The following is a 26976-nucleotide window of genomic DNA, read 5'->3' as shown; positions in this document are numbered from 1 at the left end:
ACAAAGCTAAATAATGAATTTGTAGGTGAAATTGACGAGGTCAAATGCTTTACTTCATTAACAGATGACAAATACATGTGGTTGCAAAAGGTGTTATTTCACTATCAGAAAGCAAAGTAATAGAAAGATTTTCAAGTGTTGTATGTTCCGTTAATGGGGGCAGAAGTGGCATTATTGAGGCCGACTAATAATGGTTTTGACCAAGCGTAGTAAGGAACATATTAAGTCTAATGGAAAACATAGAAATGTATGTTGAGATTACATAGAAAATGTTCGTAAAATCCACATTATTTCCGAAGAGAATACTGGCCATCATTCCATTATAACAACAATAGGGCTCCTGACGGTGCGCCTCCTGCCCTCATCAACCCACATTAGGGAACCATAAGAAACTTCCCCTTTATTTTGACCACTATAACTTATAGTTATGGAAAAGCTCTGTTTCTCAAATTTTTCCTTAAAGACCAGTGTAGTGGGACTGATGGTCACCGAGGACCCTGTAGGGGCTATGATTCTAGGTTTGTAAGCTGATGCACCATCCCCAACATTAGTGACCGTCCTTCGAAATTCTTGACTGGTCGATGTTGTGTTACTAAAGAAAGAAATGAAAGAAGGGTAATTAAGATCTGACGATGGGTTCGAGCAACTGTAGTTGGATGATCTAGTAATGGTGATGATCTGCTCCCGCGTATAGTTCATGGAACAAAGAAGATTCACGTAGTCTTGCGCAGCTGCATCATAAATTAGTCCAGGGTCGAGGGCCCTGTTAGGATTAACTTGGCCAGAACCCATAGCAAGAGGAGTAGCAGGTTTCAAATCATACCCATTATCTCGAATTGGATTTAGTGTGTTATCCCACGGATCAGCTGTAGTCATCATTGCAGATCGAATAGCAGCAGGACTCCACTCTGGGTGTGCCGCCTTTAAGAGTGCAGCCACACCTGATGAATGAGGACATGCCATGGATGTCCCAGAGATTATATTGTAGTCACTCGACAAGAGTAATCCAGAGCCTATTTCGGCAGCGGGAACATTCGGTGCCCATGCTGCCAACACTCTTGATCCAGGTGCCATTAAATCTGGCTTCAAAATTCCTGGATAACTTGGAGAAGGACCTCTTGAAGTGTACACAGCAACTGCTGGTGCGGGCTTCGTTCCCAGGAGGGTCTGTTGGAATATCATTGACACTGTTGAGCTTGGACTTGATTTTGCATAGTTAATCACTGCAGAAGCATGGCTTGGATCAATCATAACTACTGGAGAAGAAAAGTCAGCTACGTCAATGGAAAATGAGTCATTCGACAAAATTATAGCTCCAGAGATTTTTGACACAGATATCTGTCTCATCTGCCGGAAGATACTCCCGTTGCCCTTGCATATTACAATCCCATAGGTATTCTCCGACAATAAAGCAGATGAGTCGCATGCTAGAAGGGTCTCATTATATATTAGTGGCATGTTCTCAATCAATGCACTCTGGGGGAACAAGGAATAACCAACAATGGTTAAACCATTACCAAGAGTCACAGTTCCAGCAAACAGACGATCTATAGTGCTTGCTCCAGAAGTCAACAGCCATGGAACTCCATTGTGAAGGGTTCCTAGTTCTGGACCATCATTCCCAGCTGAAGAAGAAAACAATATACCTTTCTCCATGGCTGCAAAGGATGCTATGGCTATTGGATCCTGGTACAATGTGACCCCGTCCAAACCCATTGAAATGGAAATCACATCAACACCATCAGCAATTGCTTGATCAATACCAGCAAGAATATCAGAAGCATAGCCTCCTTCATCCCAAAGAACCTTGTACATGGCCACCCTTGCACGAGGGGCAACTCCTCGTGCAGTACCCTCAGCATAACCAAAGAATGACACACCTTCAACATAGTTCCCAGCAGCAGTGGATGAAGTGTGTGTTCCATGTCCTTCTGTGTCCCTTGTAGAGTTCATGCTGATATTGACATTTGGATTGGCAGAAATCAGTCCCTTGTTGAAGTAGCGGGCACCAATGAGCTTCTTATTGCACAGGGAGGAATCAAACTGAACACCTGGTTCGCGATAATCCTTTCCACCTAGCGGGGATCTCGCCCATACCATCATCTTTGAAGCTATCACTTTCTGGCCACACACCAGTGTCGATAACACCGACTATAACATCTTCTCCATAGTGTGATGCTGGCCAGAGCCCAGTGACATTATTGAGCGAGAGGAACTCAAGGGTGTGTGTTGTATCATGCTTGACAATCCTATCTGGGTACGCAGAGATGAAACCGTGCGACTGTTGCAAGGTCTGCAGTTCATCTAGAGATAGAACGACGCTAAAACCATGAATAGCATTATCATACGAGTATAGAACCCGAGATACTGATCTAACTACGGCGGATACAGTTGGACCAGCATCCGTTAGTGAACTGAGTATGGCTGAGTACCAATCTTGATGGCTAGCAAAAGTCTCAGGCATGACAGACTTGTCCATGTGGACAATGTACGTGGATCTCTCCCCTAGTGTGTGTCCAAGGAGGAGAGTAAAGAGGAGCCATGCATAAAGGAGTGAATAGGAGGATGTCACAATTCTAACATCCATCTCCCCTTGCTGTTCAAGACTTTTCCCTTGATTGCTATGTACCTAGGTCCTGATTATATATATATTTCGAACAGATAACAATAGTATTTCCCCAGCCGGCCTCTATACTTAATTGTCTTAAAAGAGGCTAATAAGGCCACCATCTTCTTTGATATCCTCTGATTCCAATGTTTTCCAATAGTTTGTCTCATACTGATTGATGCTAACTACTAAGGGAACACACACTAAAATTGTAGAGCTAAATTCCTCTGGATGGTCCATATCCATGACTCACCATGACACAACAATAACTGGAGATAGTATAGAGGACAGAAAGCATAAGGATTATATGAAGTCAGGTTTTAGTGAAATTGAAGACCCAGGTTACCAATCTTAAGATCGAAGGTCCTGATTCTTTGAGCATAACTTTTAAGCATCTGACATCTGTTTATTAGCCGGCAGTGATGAACAGAAAAGAATAAGAAGAAGAATACACAAATTCTGATGTAGATCCCAAACCATGGATGAAATTACAATAGGATATGTAAATATTATTTTTTTTGGTAGGCAATAGTAAGTATTATCTATCTGTTTTATTACTTATAATCAGTGAAGGTTTCAGGTGAATATATTTCTAGAATCATTCACAAACTAAAAGCACTGAATTAACTACTAAGTAACAGACAGTTCGCCACCTTAGAGAGGAAAAACATACAAAGTTGCTATAATGACTAAGGCATAAAAAGGTTTTGTAACTTCCCAAAATGGGAACCTATGATTAGATCAACGCAAAAAGGATACTCATAAAAATTTGTGCTATCGATAAAAAACTATGAACCCTGGCGGCTGAGCTCATCTATGATATATGGACTTCCAGGATTTCCTTGAGTACCTGTGCAGTAAACCAGCGGATAAGTTGTGTCATTAGAAGAAGCCAATGGAGTTGCCGAGACAACCCATCTGATCTAAATTCCCCTTCTTTTGTTGTTATTGCCTCAAAAGCTACAACTTATCCAATCGTAATGTATTTTCACCAGGGCTGTGACAAACATTGGAGATGACGATTCCATCTGTCAAGCAATTTGGAAGGTCCCTAGTGGAATAATAGCCTAAAACTCAACATTTAATTACCAGCAAAGGCCAAAAACAAAGTTTTGTAGTGAGTGTGGAGATTGATGACAACGACCAAAGCTCGAACTAGAGCTATCTCAAATGGATTGATCAACATAATCATGTTGTAACAAGTCCTGTAGTCACTATTACCGTCTAATGCCATAACTACCTTTTACTACAAACATTGAAGTTATGTTGTCATCAGGAGGCAGACTAAGCAATTACCATCACTTGGTGACGACTGACGAGGGCATTTCACAACTATTGTAATTTGCAAGTCATTATCTTAAGCTAAAAACAAATTTTTCAAATTTTGTTGCTTGTTAATTTTTGTTACCACGGTAGCCTCATGCCAAAAGATTGTTGCTTTTGGAAGAAACATGAATGGAGCTTCCAATGCGGAACAAGAAATATATAAGAAATATATATATATATATATATATATATATATATATATATATATATATATATATATATATTTAAATTAGAAAAGTTTTCCAAAAAAAACTAGGGCCTTACTTTACCTTGACCACAAAAACAGAGAAGTACCCCAAACGGAGTTTCTATTTTGCATCTCAATTTCGTCAACATAAATACTTCCACAAAACACTTAATAGGCAAAATGTGCAACGTAATATACATTTTTTTGCAATTCAGATACTTGACTTATTTTTTGGTACTGCTGTACTTTGTACAATTAATTTTTTTTGCACTCTGAGACCGACTCAATTCTAATCAGTCAACGTTGATGTAGCCACCGGAATACACAACACGTCCTTTCATTTCATTAGGTGGCATTAATAATGCACGTGAGAAGCACATGATATTGGGTTTTTTTTTTTTTTTTTTTTTTTTTTTTTTTTTTTTTTCTTAAAAAAAAAAAAATTAAATACCAAAATTCACAACTTCTTCTCTACAAAACTTGTTCACATAAACTCTATTTAAAAAATTTCGTTCTCTACTTGCATAAACAAAACAAACATAATAATCACATAAACCCTAATTAAAAATTTCCATTCTTCACTTGCATAAACGAAACAAACATAATAAATCTTGACTATTAAATTAAAACATGAGTTGACTGTGAAATTAAAATAGAACACACGAAAACTAAACCTAGAACAGGACACACAAACCCAAGCCTGACTTCAAACACCACAACAACACTTCAATCAATTCCTCTTCAGCCAATGAAATTCTAGTAAAGCTTCAATGAAAACTGTTAATTGAATTACGAGAGTATTAGAAAAAGAAGTTTGCAAACTATAATCAACATCACAAAAATGTTTCTCATGATTCAAGATCGCAAATAGAAGGGGGTTTGGGTGTAAATGAATTTTGGTGGCATTTAATGCACGTGGTGGTGTTCACATAAACTCTATTTAAAAAATTTCATTCTCTACTTGCATAAACAAAACAAACATAATAAAAGAATGGTGGTAAATTGTCTTTTCAGTCATACCCATTTTTAATTTTCATACAAAGTTAGAAATTGTTGTGGGCCGGAAAAATAAATAGGGAAGGAGAGTAAAAATGGGATCCCGTGCCTCTCATGTGGTGTTTTTAGATGTTGTAGCATACCAAATAGTGACATGACATGTGCCACAGTAGCAAAGAAAAATGACATCAAAGACCATTAATACTGAGTAGTTGAGAATGCTCCCAGTGACCCACGTCAGCCCCCCTTTTTTCTCTAAGACTGACACATCAGATTTTTCTTAAAAAAAGTAAATATACGCCCTTTTTTGTAGATTTCAATTGTTCGTAACTCAAAATAGATAAAAACCCCATTCTTAAATCTTATCTCCATTCTCCATTCTTAAATCTTATCTCCATTCTTAAACAAAAAGAAACCTTAAACACGACATGTGATAGTCCAGAGTTACAAAAAGATACTGCTCTAACAGGTTTTTGGAGTGCTTCCTGGAAAAATAATCCAGACCCCTCTTAAGAATGAAAGCCTAGCAGTAATTAAGAGGATAAAGCTCAGGAGAAGCCACTCACTCTCGGTGAGATGACTCTCGAAGATTTCCTGGTCATGGGTCTTCCCGCGATAAAGCCGCAAAGACTGTTAGCAAATCATAAATGCTTTTCAGCAAAAAGCTGGGAAAAACAGAGAAATAGATAATGATGGAGAAGGAAAGAGTATGGATGATGAGGTGGAGGGTATCAAGCATCGTGTCTCATCAAGTTGCTCCTATCTAAAGGTTACATGGTTCATGCCACCGTCAGAGACCCAAGTACATACTCTCTTTCCCTATACATGCAATTTCTCTTCCTCGAAGATTAAAAAGTCACTTTCTATTTTGAAGGTAAAATTGTAAATGATATTGTTGCATCTGAACGAAATACGTAAGTGGTGGAGATTGAATTGTCTATGTTCTGATTATTGAGATTCAGTCTAAAATTCAAAAAGATGTTGAAAACTTTTCTATGACTGAGAGCTATACTAATGGTCAAAACGTTGTGCTACTTATTCCAAAGAAAGGGAAGGTGGTAGTTGTATTATCTTTGGTTTTAAAGAGCGTATATGCAAAGTAACTATTTTGAAATCTTTCCAACCATATTGCGTGCAGATGATGAAAAAAATGCTCACCTGATAAATTACGATGGCCTTTCTGCTACAGCACGCTAGCAAATCACAACACTTTTGATTTTACGCTTTGACCTTCTGAACAAGGTATAACTATCAACTCCAAACCCCATTGGTGAAAATCTTTCATTACTTATCTTTGTTTACTGTAAATAATCTCTGAGTTTCTTTTGTTTACGATTCTTTTATGGTTTAAATTTTTGCCCCATTAATTCTTTTATGCTTTATAGATGTTTAAACTTGCTTGAGAATTGAGTTATAACATGAAATTATACATTGTATAGGTATAACACCCCGTGTTTTATTTCTTTTATTTTTCTAATAATAATAATAATAAAGATAATAATGAAAATAGATAATAGATAAAACAGATATAGGATATCTAGCAGTTACGGACGGATAAAAGCCCGTAGATAAATGGATAAGTGTTGTCCATGTTTTTCGGAGAGTTTTCTCACGTAGAGTTTTTGGGAAAAAAACACAGCAGGTTTTAGAAAAAAAATGGGAGTTTTACTGAAAGAAGAAAAGGAAAGGTTTTTCTGGTAGCTGGCTGATAATCGGAGAGCGCTACAGGTGAGTAGAGTTAACTCTCACCACTACTAGAACTATGATTTTCGTCTGTTTAGAATTTTCGAATTTACTGTTCATATAAACTGTTATTGTGAGTAGTTTAGTTTCATTTTTAGTCGATACCCGGAATAACTTTAACCTTCAGTATCAAAGTGTTGCCGTCCGTTTTAAATTCATTCCATCGTGGTTATTCTACATATATTGTCCGTCAGATGGTAAAGAAAACTTGAGTATTGTTAAAACCCGGTCGGTTATAGGGTGTTTGTTCATAATTACTAAAATCTATTGAACTGTTGGAGCTCTAAAGAAACTATTAATGGCGGCCCAAATAAAATCGCCAGTCTACATTTTTGGAATTTGTATTAGTTGGATTATGATGTTGTATTATTGTTGTTTGATTGAGGTTGGAATATCGATTTGGGTTGTTGGTTTACTGGGCTGATAAAAGCTTGGAATAACTGTGTTAATGGCATTCTTGCGGATACTTTGGGATTGGTTTTACGCGTTTTAAAATAGTTTAAACTGTTTTTGTTTGATTTGGTGGGTTGTTGATGTATGTTTAAATGTTGGAATGTGGATGGGGGCCGTTGAAAGCTTGTAGCAGCCATTAATGGCGGTCCGAAATTGTAAATCTAGTTTTGAGGATGGCTTATCGAGTAGGTGGATGGAGTTTTTGCCTTTGTTAATGTTGTTTGGTTTTTGATGGGGATCACAACCGATTTGATGAAGTGAGGAGTGGGTGTAGCGTTTTTTTTGGTGGTGGAGGTCGTGAGGGAGGAAAATGAGATGAAAAAGCTTTTTTGGTTTGTAGTTGGGCTTGGGCCGAACTCAGTTATGGGCTTTAGTTTAGATTTTCAAATTTGGATTTTTGTATTAGACTTTGGGCTTTAGGCTTTGGGCCTTTGGGGTTAGATAAGTTTAGACTGGTTGACTGCTGTTGACCCTTGGCAGGTCGACTTTGACTTTGACTAGAGTTGACTTTGACTAGGGTTGACTTTGACCAGTTAACCCAATTTGATATTTTAACTCGGATTATGATTTGGGCTATTAGGATAGGTCTAGGGCTATTAGCATGCTTGGCTTTAGGCTAAGACCTTTCTAAATATACGTGTGTATGTGTATTAACTACTATGTGACATTTTTGGTATCAGAGCTTAGGTTAGCCTAGATAGTGAAGGTCTAGGTGATCCTCGAAATGTGGTGATTGGGTGTGTTTGAGTTTAAAATGTTTGAAGTACTAATAGAAGTTAGTTTTGTTAGGTGATGGCTGGAGATGACAATGACGTTACTGGTACTGGAAGTAATACCATATCTGCTGATTTGGGATCAATATTAACTCAGTTGGTGCAAACTATTCAGAGGGGTCAACATGCTAATCTAAGGGATTCTTTTGCTAGGAGAAACAAGGATTTTGCTACTTTAGGAGGTCAGAAGTTCAAGGGAGAGAAGGGGGCCATTGATGCTGAGAAATGGGTTACTATGTGTGAGTCCGTGTTTGCTAAGATGCAACTCACTGAGGTGCAGAAGCAAGAGTTGGCTTCTCACCAGTTAGAGGGTGACTTTATTTTGGTGGAGGTCTATCAAGGATAATGTGGATGTGGGAACTATGACTTGGGAGGATTTCGGGTAAGATTTTGAGGGAAGGTTTGTTCCTAATCTTTGTTAAGGAGCAATTAACCGAGGAATTCTTTCATCCGACCCAAGGAGGAAAAACTATTCTACGAATCACGTGACTAAGTTTAATGAACTATCGACGTATGCTCCTTATCTAGTGGATACCCAAGTAAAGAAGAACCGAAGTTCATCCGTGGACTAGAGCCATATCTATCGAAGTTATTTGATACCCTTTGATTTGAAACTTTTTCGATCGTGTGTTAGATTTGGCATTAAGATATGAACAATTGGATAATAAACCCAAAGATGATAAGATTAAAGAGAATGCCCCAAAAAACAAACCCAGCTTACACCTTATTTCTAGTCAGCCACGTCAAGGGCAGAGAAAAAGTCAGCATCACCCATATAATAGGCAAACAAGTAAGCATGTCGATAAGGATGCAAGTGCTTCGCTAAAGAGATTTGATGGTAATTGTTTGAACTACAGGGAGGTTGGGCATACTATTCGAAGATGTCCTAAACCAAATGAACTAGTAGGCAAGTATTATAAATGTGGACAGTTGGGACACTATGCTAAGAACTGCACTGGTTAATGTTAGGTATGTTTGAATTTGTTGTTTACTAGTTCCTTTATTGGTACTTAGCATGTAAGGAATTATCGTATGATTATGAAAATAAAATGCTTGTTGCTTTAATGGTTAGTTTCTTATGAAATTTATAATTGAAATTGTTCAGCATGTTATAGTGTTGTTTTCCTAACGGAGTTTTCGATTTTAAGTAAGTATTGGTTAAAGAAGAAAGTGTTATTTTAAAATTTCATATTTTTGTAATTTGGAATTTACCCAAGGAATAAGGAAAACCCTTTTGATAAAGGTTGGAGTTGAAAGTTTTTATATATTGTCCAAGTTATGTATATCGTTGGTGTGTGATCCAATATACATAACATCTCTCTGTATGCATCGTTGGAGTTTGATCCAGTGTATACATGTACACCGTTGGAGTGTGATCCAGTGTGCATACCACACATTGTTGGTGTTTGATCCTATGTGATGGTAGAGAGTTAGTATGCATCGTTGGTGTGTTAACCAGTGTATACTTGCATATCGTTGGTGTGGGAGCCAGTGTGCATGCATCACATTGTAGGTGTTTGATCCTATGTGATAGTGGACATAGTATAAGTCGTTGATGATATGAATTTGTTGAACTGTGAAAGAATGATTTTAATTAAGTGTTGGCAATTGAAGAAAACTAATTACGTTTATTCCTTTTAAGGTGTGTATACTTGCGTATACACGTATGTGTCATTTTTATTGGTTGACATACTGGTTGTTTGGTTAATCTACACTCTACTTTGAATCTCGGGACGAGATCCTTTTAAGGTGTGTATATTATAACACCCCGTGTTTTATTTCTTTTATTTTTCTAATAATAATAATAATAAAGATAATAATGAAAATAGATAATAGATAAAACAGATATAGGATATCTAGCAGTTACGGACGGATAAAAGCCCATAGATAAATGGATAAGTGTTGTCCTTATTTTTCGGGGAGTTTTCTCACGTAGAGTTTTTGGGAAAAAAACACAGCAGGTTTTAGAAAAAAATGGGAGTTTTACTGAAAGAAGAAAAGGAAAGGTTTTTCTGGTAGCTGGCTGATAATCGGAGAGCGCTACAGGTGAGTAGAGTTAACTCTCACCACTACTAGAACTATGATTTTAAATGCATTTTAGAATTTTCGAATTTACTGTTCATATAAACTGTTATTGTGAGTAGTTTAGTTTCATTTTTAGTCGATACCCGGGAATAACTTTAACCTTATTGTATCAAAGTGTTGCCGTCCGTTTTCTGCTCATTCCACTGTGGTTATTCTGCGTATTGTCTGTCATATGGTAAAGAAAACTTGGTATTGTTAAAACCGGTCGGTTATAGGGTGTTTGTTCATAATTACTAAAATCTATTGAACTGTTGGAGCTCTAAAGAAACTGTTAATGGCGGCCCAAATAAAATCGCCAGTCTACGTTTTTGGAATTTGTATTAGTTGGATTATGATGTTGTATTATTGTTGTTTGATTGAGGTTGGAATATCGATTTGGGCTGTTGGTTTACTGGGCTGATAAAAGCTTGGAATAACTGTGTTAATGGCGTTACTGTGACACTGGGATTGGTTTTTATGCGTTTTTAAAATAGTTTAAACTGTTTTTGTTTGATTTGGTGGGTTGTTGATGTATGTTTAAATGTTGGAATGTGGATGGGGGCTGTTGAAAGTTTGTAGCGACCATTAATGGTGATCCCAAATTGTAGATCTAGTTTTGAGGATGGGTTATCGAGTAGGTGGATGGAGTTTTTGCCTTTGTTAATGTTGTTTGGTTTTTGATGGGGATCACAACCGATTTGATGAAGTGAGGAGTGGGTGGCCGGCACGTTTTGGTGGTGGTGGAGGCTGTGAGGGAGGAAGGAGATGAACAGTGCGTTTTTAGTTTGTAGTTGGGCTTGGGCCGAACTCAGTTATGGGCTTTAGTTTAGATTTTCAAATTTGGATTTTTGTATTAGACTTTGGGCTTTTGGGGTTAGATAAGTTTAGACTGGTTGACTGATGTTGACCCTTGGCAGGTCGACTTTGACTTTGACCAGAGTTGACTTTGACCAGGGTTGACTTTGACCAGTTAACCCAATTTGATATTTTAACTCGGATTATGATTTGGACTATTAGGATAGGTCTAGGGCTATTAGCATGTTTGGCTTTAGGCTAAGACCTTTCTAAATATACGTGTGTATGTGTATTAACTACTATGTGATATTTCAGTTTTATACACAACGTTATGACACTTAGACATCGGTATATTAATAATGCGTAAACCAAAAATACATGAATCAAGATATTCCTTCGTTCTCTGAAATAATATATACAATAAATTTCAATAATGCGTAAACAAAATTTACCGCACTCTTTTAGAATTCTCCACGCCTCAAGTTTTGGATTTGAGTTTTATGACTGATGATGTCATATGTTAGGTGGACATTTATTGAATGTGCCATAAATGGCCCGTTAGAGTTATATAGGGGTATTCATTGAATGTGCCATGAATGACCCGGGTATTCATTGAATGTGCCATGAATGACCAGATTGTTTGGACTGCCCTAGAGAGGAACTAAGGTATTCGCCTTGCGGGTTAGTGGTATTAATTTGATTATGTGAGTGTTTGGGTTTTCTTTTGAATGCCTAATATAATATTTACAAAGGTTATATAGAAGTTCTAACTTTTTTTTGTAGGAGGGTAAGACTTAATAACATTTTGTGCAGGGACGCGGTCCTACCCTTATATAGCAGTGGATATCGGTAAGTTTTAATTAAATGATTTAGATATTAAAACGAGTTATTTGAATGAGTTAATATAATGGAAGTCTTGCTTGGGAAGAAATTATGCCGGTTAAAATGATGGAACTACCTGTCTTCCAAGCTGTGAATGATTAAGTTATGGGATAATATAAAGTGATTGTTTGAATAATTAAAGTATGATAATGTTTTATGTGGTTAGTCTACTCATACCAGCAAATTCCATTTTGTCAACCCATGTTTGCTTTGTTTTGCTTAGCGTGGGTGTGTTCTTGGGAACACAGGTGGAAGGCAGTGGAACCGCGGCGTGTGATTGGGATTCGTGCCTGGAGCAATCCGTTAGTTTTGTTAGGTCTGTTTCTTTTGGAAGTATGTAATAAAACTGTTTTAAAAACGCATAAAAACCAATCCCAGTATCACAGTAATGCCATTAACACAGTTATTCCAAGCTTTTATCAACCCAGTAAACCAACAGCCCAAATCGATATTCCAACCTCAATCAAACAACAATAATACAACATCATAATCCAACTAATACAAATTCCAAAAACGTAGACTGACGATTTTATTTGGGCTGCCATTAACAGTTTCTTTAGAGCTCCAACAGTTCAATAGATTTTAGTAATTATGAACAAACACCCTATAACCGACCGGTTTTAACAATACTCCAAGTTTTCTTTACCATACGACAGACAATATGCAGAATAACCACAGTGGAATGAGCAGAAAACGGATGGCAACACTTTGATACAGTAAGGTTAAAGTTATTCCCGGGTATCGACTAAAAATGAAACTAAACTACTCACAATAACAGTTTATATTAACAGTAAATTCGAAAATTCTAAACAGACGAAAATCATAGTTCTAGTAGTGGTGAGAGTTAACTCTACTCACCTGTAGCGCTCTCCGATTATCAGCCAGCTACCAGAAAAACCTTTCCTTTTCTTCTTTCAGTAAAACTCCATTTTTTTTCTAAAACCTGCTGTGTTTTTTTCCCAAAAACTCTACGTAAGAAAACTCCCCGAAAAACAAGGACAACACTTATCCATTTATCTACGGGCTTTTATCCGTCCGTAACTGCTAGATATCCTATATATATTTTATCTATTATCTATTTTCATTATTATCTTTATTATTATTATTATTAGAAAAATAAAAGAAATAAAACATGGGGTGTTATAATAGGTTTGGCTCTGTATATTAGTCATTGCTTTAAGAAATGTGCATTAGTAGTTGCAACTCTTTATTATATTATGCAATGCCAAGATGATTATCGAATCAGCATTTTTGTGAGCTTGGGATTTAGAGCTCTTTATTCAAAAGTCTAATTTGCTGGACAGTTTGTAAAACATTAGGTATAGCATGTTCAACTTAAAAGTCAATTGAATTTCTTAATCACGCCCCCGTGCCAACATTCGATCGGCGTTGTATTTCATTCATTTTATGCATTTAAGTTGTATCTCTTTCTTATAATTTATTTCCGCCTGTGAGACCAATGCACTTGCAGCTAGCCTAACGCTTTTCTCTGTTAATTGGCCTTTTCAGCTTTGCCAATATCCTCACTTTTTCCGTTTCTGTACTTCATGGTAAGAATTTTACCAACTGAAGCTCCATTTGAACGTTTTGTTCTACCAGTTTGTTTTATATGAAGATTCTCTACATCAAAATCGCCATTGAACGACATCTTTCACACACACACTCTCACAGACATGGATCATTGCGAGTGATCTTTTGTGTTTCCATTTCACCAAGTAGTGGGTTTTTGCAGAAAAGACACTACTGCTGCAGTGCTGCCTACAATTTATCCATTTAATCAGTTATTAGGAACTGTGATTAAAATGAAACGTTATTATACTGTTCTTTAATTGATTAAAGTATTTGTTATGTATAGTATCTTGATTAATGTTTATTGTCATGTTGGGAGAGTAGATTACGGTTTTTCGATACTTGGTGTTGTTTTAAAACTTGGGCTAGAGCTAGATGGTGTTACTTTTAGTACTTTACTTCACTGGTTTTTTTTACAAGGTAAAGTAGAAGAAGCTGTGAGTTTGTTTCAGAAAATCTTTGGGTATGGTTTTACGCGGGACAAAGTTACTTATGGTGTTATGATAAATGGGATTTGTAAAACTATGAATGCTGATGTTGCACTTAATGTTATGAGTACAATGGAAAAGGAGGATTATATTAAGCCTGATTTGAAAATTTATAATATGATTCTTGACCGTCTTTGTAAGGAGAATAGAGTTGATGATGAACTTAACCTGTTTAAAGTATGGCAATGAATATAGGTTGATCTTTTGTTTTGTGTTGTTGCTTGATAATATTGTCACCGTGCTGAATTCTATTGACAGGCTTACACAAATGAGCTGGAGAACAAGGTATCACGTCTGGAAGAAGGGAACGCAAGGCTCAAGAAGGTATGAGGTTTCTAGCCATTTGAATATCGCTTTTCGATTAACTGCACGGAATTATTAGAACAGTCTTCACAGAACCAATAAAACCCAAATATAAAATAATGTATCAAACCCAACCAATAAAACCCAAATATAAAATAATGTATCAAACTAATAAAGAGGGGAGGGATAATCATAATAAATGAGAAAAAAATTGGATCTATGAGAGAATGGGTAATAGACCACCGATGGATTACAGATCCCGATTGAATGATACCGTTAATTCTCCCTTCATCCCTTTCAAAAATAAACTCGGCCAATAGGAAGAGAAAACAAAAACTCTCCCCATATCTACCTTATCTTAGAGATGCTACTTCGATTTATTTGCCAAAGGCCCCCACTTTCAGCCGAGTTTTTGGCCAAGGAAGTTGAATACCTTCTTAAAACAATTGGGTTCCCCTGTTTGGAATTCGACTTGGTATATACTTATTTATAATTTTTTTGTCTTTGCAGTAAAATTTGGATGAGGCTAATTAACTTTGATAGCTTTTTACAAATTTGTTTAATTTTGTCTGTTTGTAGAAAGGATTTGTGTCCCGTGAGTACAGTAACACACCAAGGTACTATAATGACCTAATAATAGTTTCCTTTCATTTGAACAGGGGAACTCCACAGATTGAAGTGACATTTGAGGTTGATGCCAATGGTGTCCTGAACGTTAAGGCTGAGGACAAGGCCGGTGGCAAATCAGAGAAAATTACCATCACCAACGACTATGGGTATACCATGAAGTTACAAAGGTTGTACCTGTGAACCAACCCCCTAAAGCAAAATAGGCACAAGGAAAGAGCAATAGACCGGACCAACCTACAAAAACGAAACGGTCCCTACGTAACCAGTCATCCATAATATCAAATAAATCCTTTTCGTCATGAAGAACCAAATCAACGACAAGGACAAGCTTGCAGACAAGCTTGAATCTGGAGAAGGAAAAGATTGAGACTGCTGTCAAGGAGGCTCTCGAGTGGCTCGATGAAAACCAGTCTGCTGAAAAGGATGATTATGATGAGAAGCTCAAGGAGGTAGAAGCTGTATGCAACCCAATCATCACTGCTGTTTACCAGAGATCTGGTGGGGCATGTAAGTCTTTGGATCGAGAGAAGGAGAAGATGAGGATTCTCACGACGAGCTATAGACGATAATTTCAATTTCTTTAAATGTCAAAAAGAGACTGAAAGAAGAGAAGCTCCCCATGTTCGGATGTACTGATGCATCACAAGTCTTGGCTGAGCTTGAAGAGGCCAAGAAGGCTTACCCTCGGTATGTTACAACAGAGCAATGGGAAGATCATGAACTTCTTTAGTTGCTAAACTCCGTTTCATTCCTCCCAAGCCATCAAGTACCCATCAGAGAACAGAGATGTAGATTCCCTTTTGGCTTTTGTGAATGCCCTTAGATGAGGGCATTTGCTAGCATTGTCATATAATGCTGATTAGGGACGCAACTTGGACAGAAAAATTGCAAAGGAAAATGAAGGGGTGCTGTAATGAATCGGCCAGGCAAGATGCCGGAGAATGTATCTTAGTTCGTTTATACATTTTTTGTTTCGGTAGATGAGTCACAAGTGTTAATAGTGAAGTAGAGAGAGTTCCTCTGAAAATCTTCAACTGTTTTAGTATGAACTTAACTTTGGCAATTAATTAAATGTAAATGTTAATGGTTTATATTGTAATATATTGTAATAAACACCTCCCTTGCAAATCCAACTTCTTTGCAAATTTCGTCAACCACTTAATTCGCATGTGCGGACGTTTAGAAATGAAACCTCTGGCAGCGACGTGATTCTCATTCAGATAATCAAAAGCTTTTTCGAAAAACTCTTCTTCAAATCCAAGTCCAGCGTCCATCACAAATTTAAATTGCTCTGCTTAATCAGCCTCTGCTTCATTTCTTTGCAATACATCAATCCTACAGTGTCAAGATAAATTTCCATGTCTTCACAATCACCAATTTGAAGGCAGGACAACGGAAGCTCTTGCTGAGATAGCTTATTGTCCTGTGAACACTCATCTTCATAGAAAATCCTTGCAATAAAATCGTATAAGATTCATATAACTATATATTTTAGGATAGTATCATTATCTGATAGTCGTACTTTCCATATGTAATTAAAAAGACTTCTAATTACAGTCAAATTACAAAACAAAATGAACTCTTCATCCTATGAAATATATATATACCAAACACTATATGTTTTTTATTAAACTACTATAATTAAAAAAAACGCATGGAGAATCAAACATACAACAAGAAGATTGTGGAGTACGAAACAAAACACAATGTTTCACTGAAGAGTGCACTTACAGAAATTCTCAAAAAAGAAAAGATTTATGAAGAACCAATTTACAGTTCAATATTTGAGAATTATCAGTACGCAGCGGATGTCGCAGTCAATGTGCCTATACTAAGAGAATACCATAAAGATCCAAATCATCCTATCATACAAACATCATGTGGAACATATCAAACCAAGAAAGTCGACTCAGAAAATATTGCTGTAGGAAATGCCATACGCTATCTACAACAGATATACAAGTTTGAAGTACTAGATGTGAACTACAACGAACTCATGACTAGACGTGAAGAGCTCTACGAAGCAAATATTCAAGTAGAAGAACTTCATATGTAGATTAAAGCATTGAAAAAAGATAATGCTTATTTAAAGGGAATAAACGAATACTTGTTTATAGGCGGACCAAATATGGAAATTGACGACCTAAGAATTCCGAGTAAATATTCACAACCGATTGGAAGATCCAGTGTTAGGAAAACAATGTGATTCTTAATATTGATGTTCTTAGTTTATGCAGTGAATTTTGTTATTAACATCCTAATAATGTTTATTAATAAATTCCATCTCTTTTGATTACTCCTTTGTTTTGTTTGTAGTTTTACATACACAAGTTACACAACCAGGTATATTAGCTGGAATAGATATTGAAAGTAAGAAGAGTCGACTTTTATATATTAGAAGGTTACAAGGTCGACTTCTACTTCTTTAGATGTGAAGAATCTTACTTTAGGAGGAGGCATCCCAGTAATATGTAGTGTCTCTGAACTAGGGGGTATAGATGGATTGGATCCCAATGGTTAAATTCATTGGAAGCATGGGACTAGACCAGAAGATATTTGACATATCCATTATGAGCGACCCAGGTGAACTGTGTTAAGGTTTCCTTGGTCCACTTGCGTGAGTGTTATATGCTAATGTTACTAACGAATAAACTAATCTCCCATTACTGGCTCTCTTGCTGCAGCCTGCAGATGTGGAACACAATCAGCCTATTCTGAATTTAAATTGTGCTCTGAGCATACAGGAGTGATGGAAGACAATACAATCTGCCAACTGGCAATGAAGTTGCAGCTTTAATTGAAGGGGATGGATTTAATGTTAATGATTTTAGGGACATAATTGTTGAAACTAGAGGAGGTTTGGAGAGAATAAATGAATTGCATTCTAAATTCATGGCTTTGCAATATCCTTTAATGTTTCCCCGTGGTGAAGATGGCTATAGACCTAGGATTCCTTATAGAAGATTTCCTAATAGTGAGGAAAATGAAAGAGTTTTTAATATAGATGATCATAAAAGAGATACGGTTAGTATGAGACAATATTGGGCTTTTAGACTACAAAGAAGGACACTAGAAAGTCGCCTACTCTGGATAGGTGGACGTTTACGTCAAACAGTCATTATTGATGGTTATACATGTATATAAGATCAAAGAATGTGTTGGTATCGGACACACCAAGAAGAAATTAGGGCTGATTTATACAGCAATGTGATGGATGCAGTGGTCGCAGGTATATAAGTAATATTATTTAATTATTTAATTTTATTTCCATTAGCTTATAATTTGTTTTAATCTATCAATAACCCGTTTTAAAATAAACACAAGTGATACTACAGCAGCATCAATTGGTAAACGTTTGATCCTTCCATCAACATTTACAGGAGGCCCTAGATACATGATACAGACCTACCAAGATGCTATTGCCATATGTAGATGGGCAGGACCACCTGATCTTTTTATTACTGTGACTTGCAATCCAAATTGGAATGAAATTAAAGTTGAGAATGCTCCTAGTGACCCACGTAAAAAAAATCACATAGAATATGTTAAGAAGTGCATGTACCCAACTCATATTAAGTTCTAATGTGCAACCTTGAGTGTACACCTTTCTTTTTGTTGATGGAGGACTCTCACGTGAGTAATATGTTCTTGATTTTGTGGATATATCTTTATGATGATGGTATATGTAGATTATTGGTGTAAATTTGCAGCCTTTATCTTTGTAATGTTCTCGATATTTTAGTTTTGTTTATAGATCTGTTTCTTTTTCATATACATGACTCTGTACATCACACCTCATTTTTTATTATTAATGCTTCAAAGATCTTACTACAGTCAACTGGATCAAGTAGCTATAACCACCACTTCCTAAAGCTGAGGTACTGAAAGATATCAAATTTTAATGAAGTGTGAGTGTATGTTCAACAGTTTAACTTATTCTTACTTTTTATAGATGTTCACCAGGTACATCTATCATTTATTTATAAAATACACTCGCATCCCACATACACGACTACTTCAAAGAACCACATTATCCTAACGGCTAATTGGTATGACACCCCTAACTCTGAAGCATCAGATTATTCACGATATCTAGAACAAAGGTTTTGAAGCACATTAGTAGTAGACATATTTTAGGTAGTAGTGTATATAGATTTATGTAAATGAATTCTGAACTGAGATGCACTTTTTTTTTTGTTCCACATAATATGTCGTGGGAAGAATTTATTAAGAATGGAAATTCATGAAGGTATTAACATGATGGATGTCGCACAGTGTTGTAGACAGACAGTCTTGAATGGGAATGTCTTAAAAAACATTCATGAGAAGTGCAATGGAAATCACGTAGCTATGAACTCTTATCCGTACGAATAATTTTATAGTTTTGTTAAATTTTTAAATTTGTAAAAGTGAACAGCTTTCACAGAAACTCTTATGCTGAAACTTCTCAGTTTCAAGTTGATTACCCCGAACACTACCCTATGGAGCACCGCCAAGTGATTGATTGCTCTTTGTTGAGCTCTTTGATTTTCTGATTCATAACTTAGTCATGGTTCTGAATAACCCATTTTGTCGTCTTTCTGACAAAGCTCGACTCTTTGAATATAGTTTTGCTCATAGCGATTGAGAAATATATGTATAGCTTCGTCTTTTTTCAATCTTAAACTTTCTTTGCCATGAGACTTACTTCAAGGTGCATACTTTGCAGCCTCACAAATCTAAAGAGTCCTTGATTGAGAGACCTCTACTCTAGAAAATATGATTAGCCTAGCTTATACTAAAACCTTTGTATCTTGACTTTCAGCTTTGTAAGTGAGCACATAGTGAATCTTGAAGAGATTGACATGGAGTACAATGAATTGGCTCTTGGATCAGGCATTGAGAGTTGGGGCCAAGTGCCAACACTGGGGTGCACCTCTTCTTTCATTCTTGATCTAGCAGACGTGGTGATTGAAGCTATGTCTCTCGCAATAGTCATTTCTCCTGGAAACTCACCCAAAAAAGTATTTTAGAAGAATCAGACACTGACAGTGAGATGTCTCGAAACTATTTTGGTCTTCAATCTTAGCATTTTTTTTTATTTCCAAAATTGACCTCTACCTTCAAGAACTAAAGAACAGAACCACATCCTTCTTATATATTCTACTATTTACAGAAAGTTATTACTTGAGTGTCATGTGTTATGTAGCTTGAGGAAAACCTTTCGATTGTAGGTGTTTGTTCCAAATGTGTAAGCAAAAATCCCTCCGTGCTATTAATTAGTCTGTTTCACTTTAATTGATTGGTAACTTAATCTCCTGCATCATGTGCTAGAATTAGGACAGTGTCGGGTATTAATTATTATTGGTTAATTATGGTAATTAACAATTGGATGGTTCAAAAGATAGAATTTCATGAAACTCCACAATTTTAGATTGAAATGACTATGGTTGTATTGTAATTGTTAATAGTTTGATAAAAGTAAAATCAATTCATTGTGAACTATCAATGTAGCAGGCCCGGCCGCAGGCGGGCTAATTGGCTAGTGTACAATGTACTGCAGTGCCAAAAATAAATAAAAGTAAAGTATCTAAATTGCAAAATAATGTATAGTACGTTATACTTATACATTTTGCCAATTAAGTGTCCACAAAAAAATAATAGTAATATCAATAAGACAATAACACTAATAATTTACAACAAAAAACAAAAACAAAAACAAAAACAAAACAAATTACATGCCAGATTACTTAAATACTATGCTAAATTACAACGCAGCACCATACATACCAGTAGTCCAGTGGATCAGGAGCTGTATGAACAACAACTTAAAGACCCTGCTCAGTCCAGATGCAGCACCCTAGAGCTTATGATCAAGGAATCGTGGCTGAAGAAGATGGTGCTTGTGAGGTATAACTGTATATTAGAGTGACTGCGGGGAGCCAGTTTCAAGTAAGAAGCTTCTGCTACAGTACGACCTGGATGTACTAGATGAAGATGGTAGACACCTTGCATCACCACTGTGAAAGATCACTTCAGTCCTGTCAGCCTTCCCTTTACTAGGTCTCTCCCCATTTTCCGTGCCTTCAAAATCTTCATTTTCTACGGCCTGGACAAAGCCACTGTGCATCAGGTCCGAAGTCTCGTACAGCAATCTGAGAACTTGCTTAATAGAAGGCCTTGACCTTCCTTCCCGCTCGGTGCACCAGCGCACAACTGTCACTAAGGTTTGTAGCTGTTCTATGTCAAAGGACTCCTTAATTGCAGGGTCGACTAGTTCGGGAAGGTTAGATTCAGTTTCCATGTACGTCTGGGACCACTCCACTAGATTCTTGCTGTCTTGTATTGCGCGTCTTGAGGTCAACAGTTCCAACAAAAGCACCCCATAGCTATATATATCACTCTTTTCTGTCAGCTCCTGAGTCACTACATATTCAGGGTCCATATAACCTGTAAATAACCAAACTGTTGGGTCACTCAAAGATATTTAAATAACAATTTCCGAAGTGTGAGAAATCACTCCTTACCTGGAGTTCCTCGGATATCTGTGTTCACTGGCTCGAAGCTAATTGTACCACTTCTTGATGCGTGAGCAAGTCCAAAATCGGCAACCTGTAGAAGTATAGGAGAAGAATCATTTAACGGGTGGACAAGGTTGAGCTGATTTTTTTCATGAACAAATAGCAAATCAAGTTTAATACCTTTGCAACAAAATTCTCATCCAGTAGAATGTTGCTGGATTTTATGTCTCTGTGACAAAGAGGAGGGTCACAATAGAAATGGAGGTATTCCTGTAAGTTGAACCATCACAAAAGTTTTCAACTACGTTAAATCGAGAAGACATAACTTGAAAGGTTTTATAGCAATTAAACTACATTTGTTTCCTATGGAAAAAATAGACCCGATTGGTGAGAACAATAGTCAAAATTACCAGAGCATTAGCAACATCAATGGCGATTTGAATACGAATTTGCCATCCTAGTGGAGTTCGCCCTTGAGCTGCAGAGATAGGAGATCAATCTAAGATTCTCAATCAAAGTATCTACACACAAACCAAGGTTGAAATATTTATGTAACCGAATTAAATGGAAAAACATACAGTGAAGATGATCCTTTAGGCTTCCATTTTCCATGTACTCGTATATCAGAAATCTGCTCAACAGAACAAGTTCGTTAGACTTTTCCGATATATGAAATGGGTAGTAAATGAAATAAAGAACTACCTCTCGTGTTTCTCAGCACAGAAGCCTCTTAGAGCAACGAGATGACGATGATGCAATCTCCCAAGAAGTTCCATCTCACGGCAGAACTCATCCTCCGCTTGTTCCGAGACATTGTCCATCCGTTTCACGGCCGCAACAAAACCATCACTGAAACGAGCCTTATAGACAGTACCAAAACCGCCTCGTCCTATGACTGTGCAAAAGTTGTCTGTTGCCTTCTTGGTTTCCCGGTAGCTGAACTTCCTGAACATGGAGGAGGGGCCTGCAACATTACATACCACATTTCATATATTCGGGACCACAAAAGATATCACCTGAAGAAGCCAAATGAACCAACCTTCCCGGCATTTTCGAATTGTTTGCCCATATGCTTTCCCATCAGAGAACGAGGAACTCTCAAGCTCTTTGCTTTTCTTACGAATTAGAAGTATCATAATAACCAGCAGCAGGACAGAAAATGCTATAAATGCAGTTCCAATTGCTGAGATCAGTGTAAGGCGGTAGGGATGATAATGCTCCTTAAAATTGACACCTACTTCAACCTGGTTGGGACTATCAGCAGACAAAGGACTTGGCGAGGCATCAGGTGTTATTAATGGTGGCGATAGCTCCGGAGTTACGACTGTGATTGCAAATAAAATCATAGTTGTCTAATGCAGAAACGGTTGTAATACGAAAGAACAATTTAATTCAAGAATCATCATTCGACATTATGCGGAAAAGGAAAGTATTGAAATATCAGCAAACCCCTGTCGAAGAGACTATAATCATCTGTGTGTATGTTTAGAACATATGTGGTATTTTTCTTTTTCTTTTTTGGAACGCCTTTTTTAAAGTAAATCAGTAACTTGGGTAAGTCAAGCTTGAGGGTTCGAACCCCCTGACCTCTGGTATCATTACCCAAAGGTTTTAACAACTAAGCTAGGTAGCACCTGCAACATCTGCGGTATTGAGACACATTCCCCTTAAATCACTGCATTTAGGTAGGAAGTGGATAACCTTGATTGTGAGGAGGACTACTTTTGTTGATGCTCCACCTACATGGGGCTCTTCGTTCATGTTACTCCACAAAACCTGGTTTGAGCTCTTTCAACAAAATCTTCTTGTATTTGATTTGTTTCGACAAATTTGGTTTATATAAATCAATGCAACTGCAGCTAAAGAGTTGGATTTTTAAGAGCATATCCTTCACAAATCCTAGGCCATCATATCCATATGTATTTCATTTCACTAAAGCGAGTTACGAATGTTTGTGTTTTTTAAATTCAAGAGACACTTTTTTCACTAAAACATACCACTCCTACAATAGAACATACTCTCATCATTGACATATATTTAATGTTAACTAATAATTCAGAACCTGCTTTTTGCACTTACACATACCTTGACCTTGAGGAACACCAAGCCCTTGAACCCCAAAAAAACAGCTTGCCATGTCAATGGCGGACACATTATCCCCCCTGCTTGCAAGAACAACAAAAGTTGCATCTCGACAAGTACTCAAGGTCATATTCGTTTCTGCTCCAACAATGCGGCGAAGAAATAGAATTCCAGCATTTAAGCACCTCCTACAACTACTTTCCACTGAAAGTGGCAACATGCAGTTCTCGGAAACGTTTTGGAATTTTGGAGACTGCAGCATTTGCATGACAGTTGTACTGCCCATGCATGTGTAATTAAAGGAAATTTTCGTCCCAAGTCCACAGGAAATTGTGACCTTCGGCGGTATTCCATACAGGTTTAAGATCTTTGTTACAGAATGAAAGCATGTTTCTGATAACTCTGGAGGCACCCCGAGGTTGGTTGTTGCATTCGCATAACGAGAAACAGAAACTGCAACAAAAGCATTGATATACCGGCAACATTTTCCTCTATCGTCCTGATTAGAGCACACGGAGGCCAACAAAGAAAAATTTGATCCACTCAAGTCCAGTGGACAATCTGCAAAGAAGAGAGAGAGCTTCACCAATAAAACAGCCAACTAGTTTTCAAGATCAAGTTAAGAACAACGTACATATTTACTAACCAATAAGTCAAATCACACAACAAACAATTATAATTGCTCTACTAAAAGCCAAAGCGCACAACAATCAATTATAATTGCTCTACTAAAAGTCAAAGCACACAACAATCAATCGAAGTGAGGAATTTCTTGAACTCCTAAAGACAATAGGTTATTGCACACTCAACAAATCAAATGTCCAACAAGTTCCCAGGGGCGGAGCCAATGAGTTTGAGGGTGGAGGCATGCTAATCCTGGGTTTTGGGGAAACGATCATGTACTAATGTACTACACTATCATGTCAAAAAATAAAGGGAAACTTTATCAAACATACTAGCCTCACCCTATTAGCTTAGCCTCACTAGAAGCCCCCTACTTAAATCTGTCCACTAATCCATACTCAATAACTCCAAAGGTCAACTTATGAGCCTACACAAGGTAACACGATATCGTTGAGATGTTTAGCCTAACATGGGATATGTTAAGCATTGCATAAAAACATATAAATTCCTAGGCCTCTCTACTTATCACCAATTAGTTTTAAGTTAGATACCCATCTTTACATGGTATCAGAGCGGACTATAGTTGTTGGCCCAAAGGGTGTGTTGTCACCCAAACATATTTGTCCACGTGTTAGGCTCAAGTAATGCCACACGTGAGGGGGTGTGTTGAGATGTTTAGTCCCATATGGGTTATGTTAAGTCATGCATAAAAATATATAAATTCCTAGGCCTCTCTACTTATCACCAACTGGTTTTAAGTTGGATGCCCATCTTCTACAGATACCAATTTCCTCACTTCTAAGTTCCTCTCTCCAACTTAAACAGGAAAAAAGAAAAGAAAAGAAATTGTTTGGTCTGTCCTCCATGTCCAATTTTGGCATACAATTCTCCAACTTTTATATTCAATTTTTTGTAATAGTATTATCCTTTTATTGGCATCGAACGTCTACAGTATGGTCTAAATAGAGTGTTTATCATACGATATAGTTATGCCATTTTTTCTTTTAATATTGTTACCTTGCTCACCATGAAATGGCCTCCTGGCTCCGCCAATGCAAGTCCAATCATATGTTTCTACTCAAGAATTTTCCCATAGTATAGTCATTGAAATCATTAAAAAGCAGACTATATGTTACAACAAACACATTCTTTCAGCTTTAGCAAACAGCTTATAGTTTTGCATACTGTACTGCAAAGCCAAACCCCGAGCAAACAAACTCTTCATAACAACAACTTGGCCGTTTTCAACCGGAATCAAAACTCCTCACATTCCCAAATATGGGTCTAAACTCTCAAGTTTCAACCTTTAAAGTATACAAAACATGAAGCATTATCACAATGCTTATGAATTATTGCAGCATTCCTAATATCCAGAAAACTTATTTCAGGCCCATTACATATCAAATTTTCTTAACTACCACCTTTTGAAACTTACATACAAAATCCCACCAGTAATTAAACCTAGCAATAGTGCACCAGACAAATATAAATACACATTGAGCCAAAAAATGAGTAGAAACAAAAAAATACTTCACATTTCCACATTTGGGCTTTTCACTTTCTTGAGTACAAGCTAAAAAAACAAATATAATAAAGCTAAAAAAAAGTTTAAACTCAAAGGAAAAGAAAAAGAGAGTTACTTACTTGTTGCCATTGTCATCTTCGGCATTTGAATAAGAACTAAAACACTTAACAAAACAGTTGTGCTAGAAACCAACATGGTTTGAGAAGGCATAAAGAGTTAAGTGTCAAAAGCAAAACTTTGAACTTTGAAGTAGGTTTAAGAGAGTGTGAAGTGGAGAAGTGTGTGTGTGTTTGTTTATGGAAATATGAAAGAGGTCTTTACTCTTTTTTTGTGTTTTTTTTTCTACAGTGCGCCACTGACAAGCTTTGTGGGTCCCTTGTAACTGAGGAAGTTAAGAGAAAAATGGGACCCACAATGTGAGACTTTGCTATTGAAACTGGAAAAGAGAGAGTTGCTTAGCTGGACACTTGGGCGTAAGGCAAGCAGTGAAGCACGAGGTTCTGGGATAAGTGGAACGGGAAAGTTCTTTGTTCTTTGACCTTATTTGGGCTGGATCAATGGTATATGACTTTGGTTTGACTGGGCCTTGTATCGGATCCCCCGTGGTTCACTCAAACGATAATTTTGGTTTGGACTTTGGAGTGCAGCAAAAATGCTCTCAAATTCCGAATTTCCTGTTGTGAATTGTCCGTTCATTTTGCAAAAAAAAAAAAACTATTTTAGAACTCAAATTAGAGATACATTTTGACTAGTAGGGATGTCAACGGTCCGGTTCTGGTACGGTTTTTAGTTTTGTAATAACCAAAAACCATTTAATTTTACGGTTCCGATTCTAGTTTTGGTTCTTTACGGTTCTTAAAATTGTGGAACCATACCTATAACCAACGGTTCCTAGCGGGTATTTCTAGTTCCAGTTCTTAAGATATTCACTATTTATACACTTTTTTTATTAGTTTTATTAAAAAAAAAAAGTGTACTAAAAATACAAAAATACCACACGAACGAGTCACTTTTTTAAATATTGATATAAGTAATTATGTCATTCAATAATAAGTTAAATAAAACAATATATTTAAGGTTATAAGCTATATTTTTATATTATTTATAACATTAAATACTTTGAAAACTATATATTACAGTAATAAATAAAATTGAGTAATATATAAATAACCGTTTTGAGTTTTTATATTCTTTATTTCGATATTTTTTATGTTAAAAGTACGATAACATTTGGTTCCAGTCCGGTTTCGATTTTGATCCAATTTTTTTGTTTAAAAAACCGCTCGATTTTGGTTTTATGTGGTATGGTTTTTTTAGTACCCATTTTTAAACACTTTCTAAAAATAAAAATAAGAACCGAAACCATGATTTTTTCTACTGTTCCGGTTCTAGTTCCAGCTAAACAGGTACCCTTCGACACCCTTAATT

General features: G+C 36.8%; 1 protein-coding gene, 1 long non-coding RNA gene and 1 pseudogene across 4 annotated transcripts; 1 reads left to right on the top strand and 2 right to left on the bottom strand.

Moving 5' to 3' along the window:
- Positions 1-78: 78 nt before the first annotated feature.
- Positions 79-2626, bottom strand: LOC147492156 (subtilisin-like protease SBT3 pseudogene; annotated as a pseudogene). Its single transcript, XR_015198403.1, has one exon. The product of XR_015198403.1 is annotated as a subtilisin-like protease SBT3 pseudogene (transcript).
- Positions 2627-6137: 3511 nt separating this feature from the next.
- LOC147492155 (uncharacterized) lies at positions 6138-15316 on the top strand. Its single transcript, XR_015198862.1, has 4 exons — positions 6138-6359; positions 13337-13377; positions 14143-14208; positions 14847-15316. It is a non-coding gene; the product is annotated as an uncharacterized LOC147492155 (long non-coding RNA).
- Positions 15317-19434: 4118 nt separating this feature from the next.
- On the bottom strand, positions 19435-25878 carry LOC147492154 (Protein kinase superfamily protein). 2 transcript variants are annotated; one of them, XR_015199335.1, is made up of 10 exons: positions 25668-25878; positions 23403-23960; positions 22357-22641; positions 22020-22281; positions 21896-21948; positions 21728-21795; positions 21498-21587; positions 21324-21408; positions 20587-21246; positions 19435-19800 (listed from the first exon to the last, which is right to left on the bottom strand). XR_015199335.1 is itself a non-coding variant. In XM_086566985.1 (9 exons), exons 1-9 carry the CDS (start codon positions 25756-25758, stop codon positions 20720-20722), a joined length of 2019 nt encoding a protein of 672 aa, XP_086423111.1. In that variant the 5' UTR covers positions 25759-25878; the 3' UTR covers positions 20392-20719. The 2 variants fall into 2 exon arrangements, 1 of the variants encoding a protein (XP_086423111.1); XM_086566985.1 differs by lacking the exon at positions 19435-19800 and having other exon boundaries at positions 20392-21246.
- Positions 25879-26976: the final 1098 nt, after the last annotated feature.

The sequence above is a fragment of the Coptis chinensis genome, chromosome 6 (genome assembly GCF_015680905.1).
Source record: "Coptis chinensis isolate HL-2020 chromosome 6, ASM1568090v1, whole genome shotgun sequence".
NCBI classification, from domain to species: domain Eukaryota; kingdom Viridiplantae; phylum Streptophyta; class Magnoliopsida; order Ranunculales; family Ranunculaceae; genus Coptis; species Coptis chinensis.
This window is presented reverse-complemented; position numbering and strand designations above follow the sequence as displayed.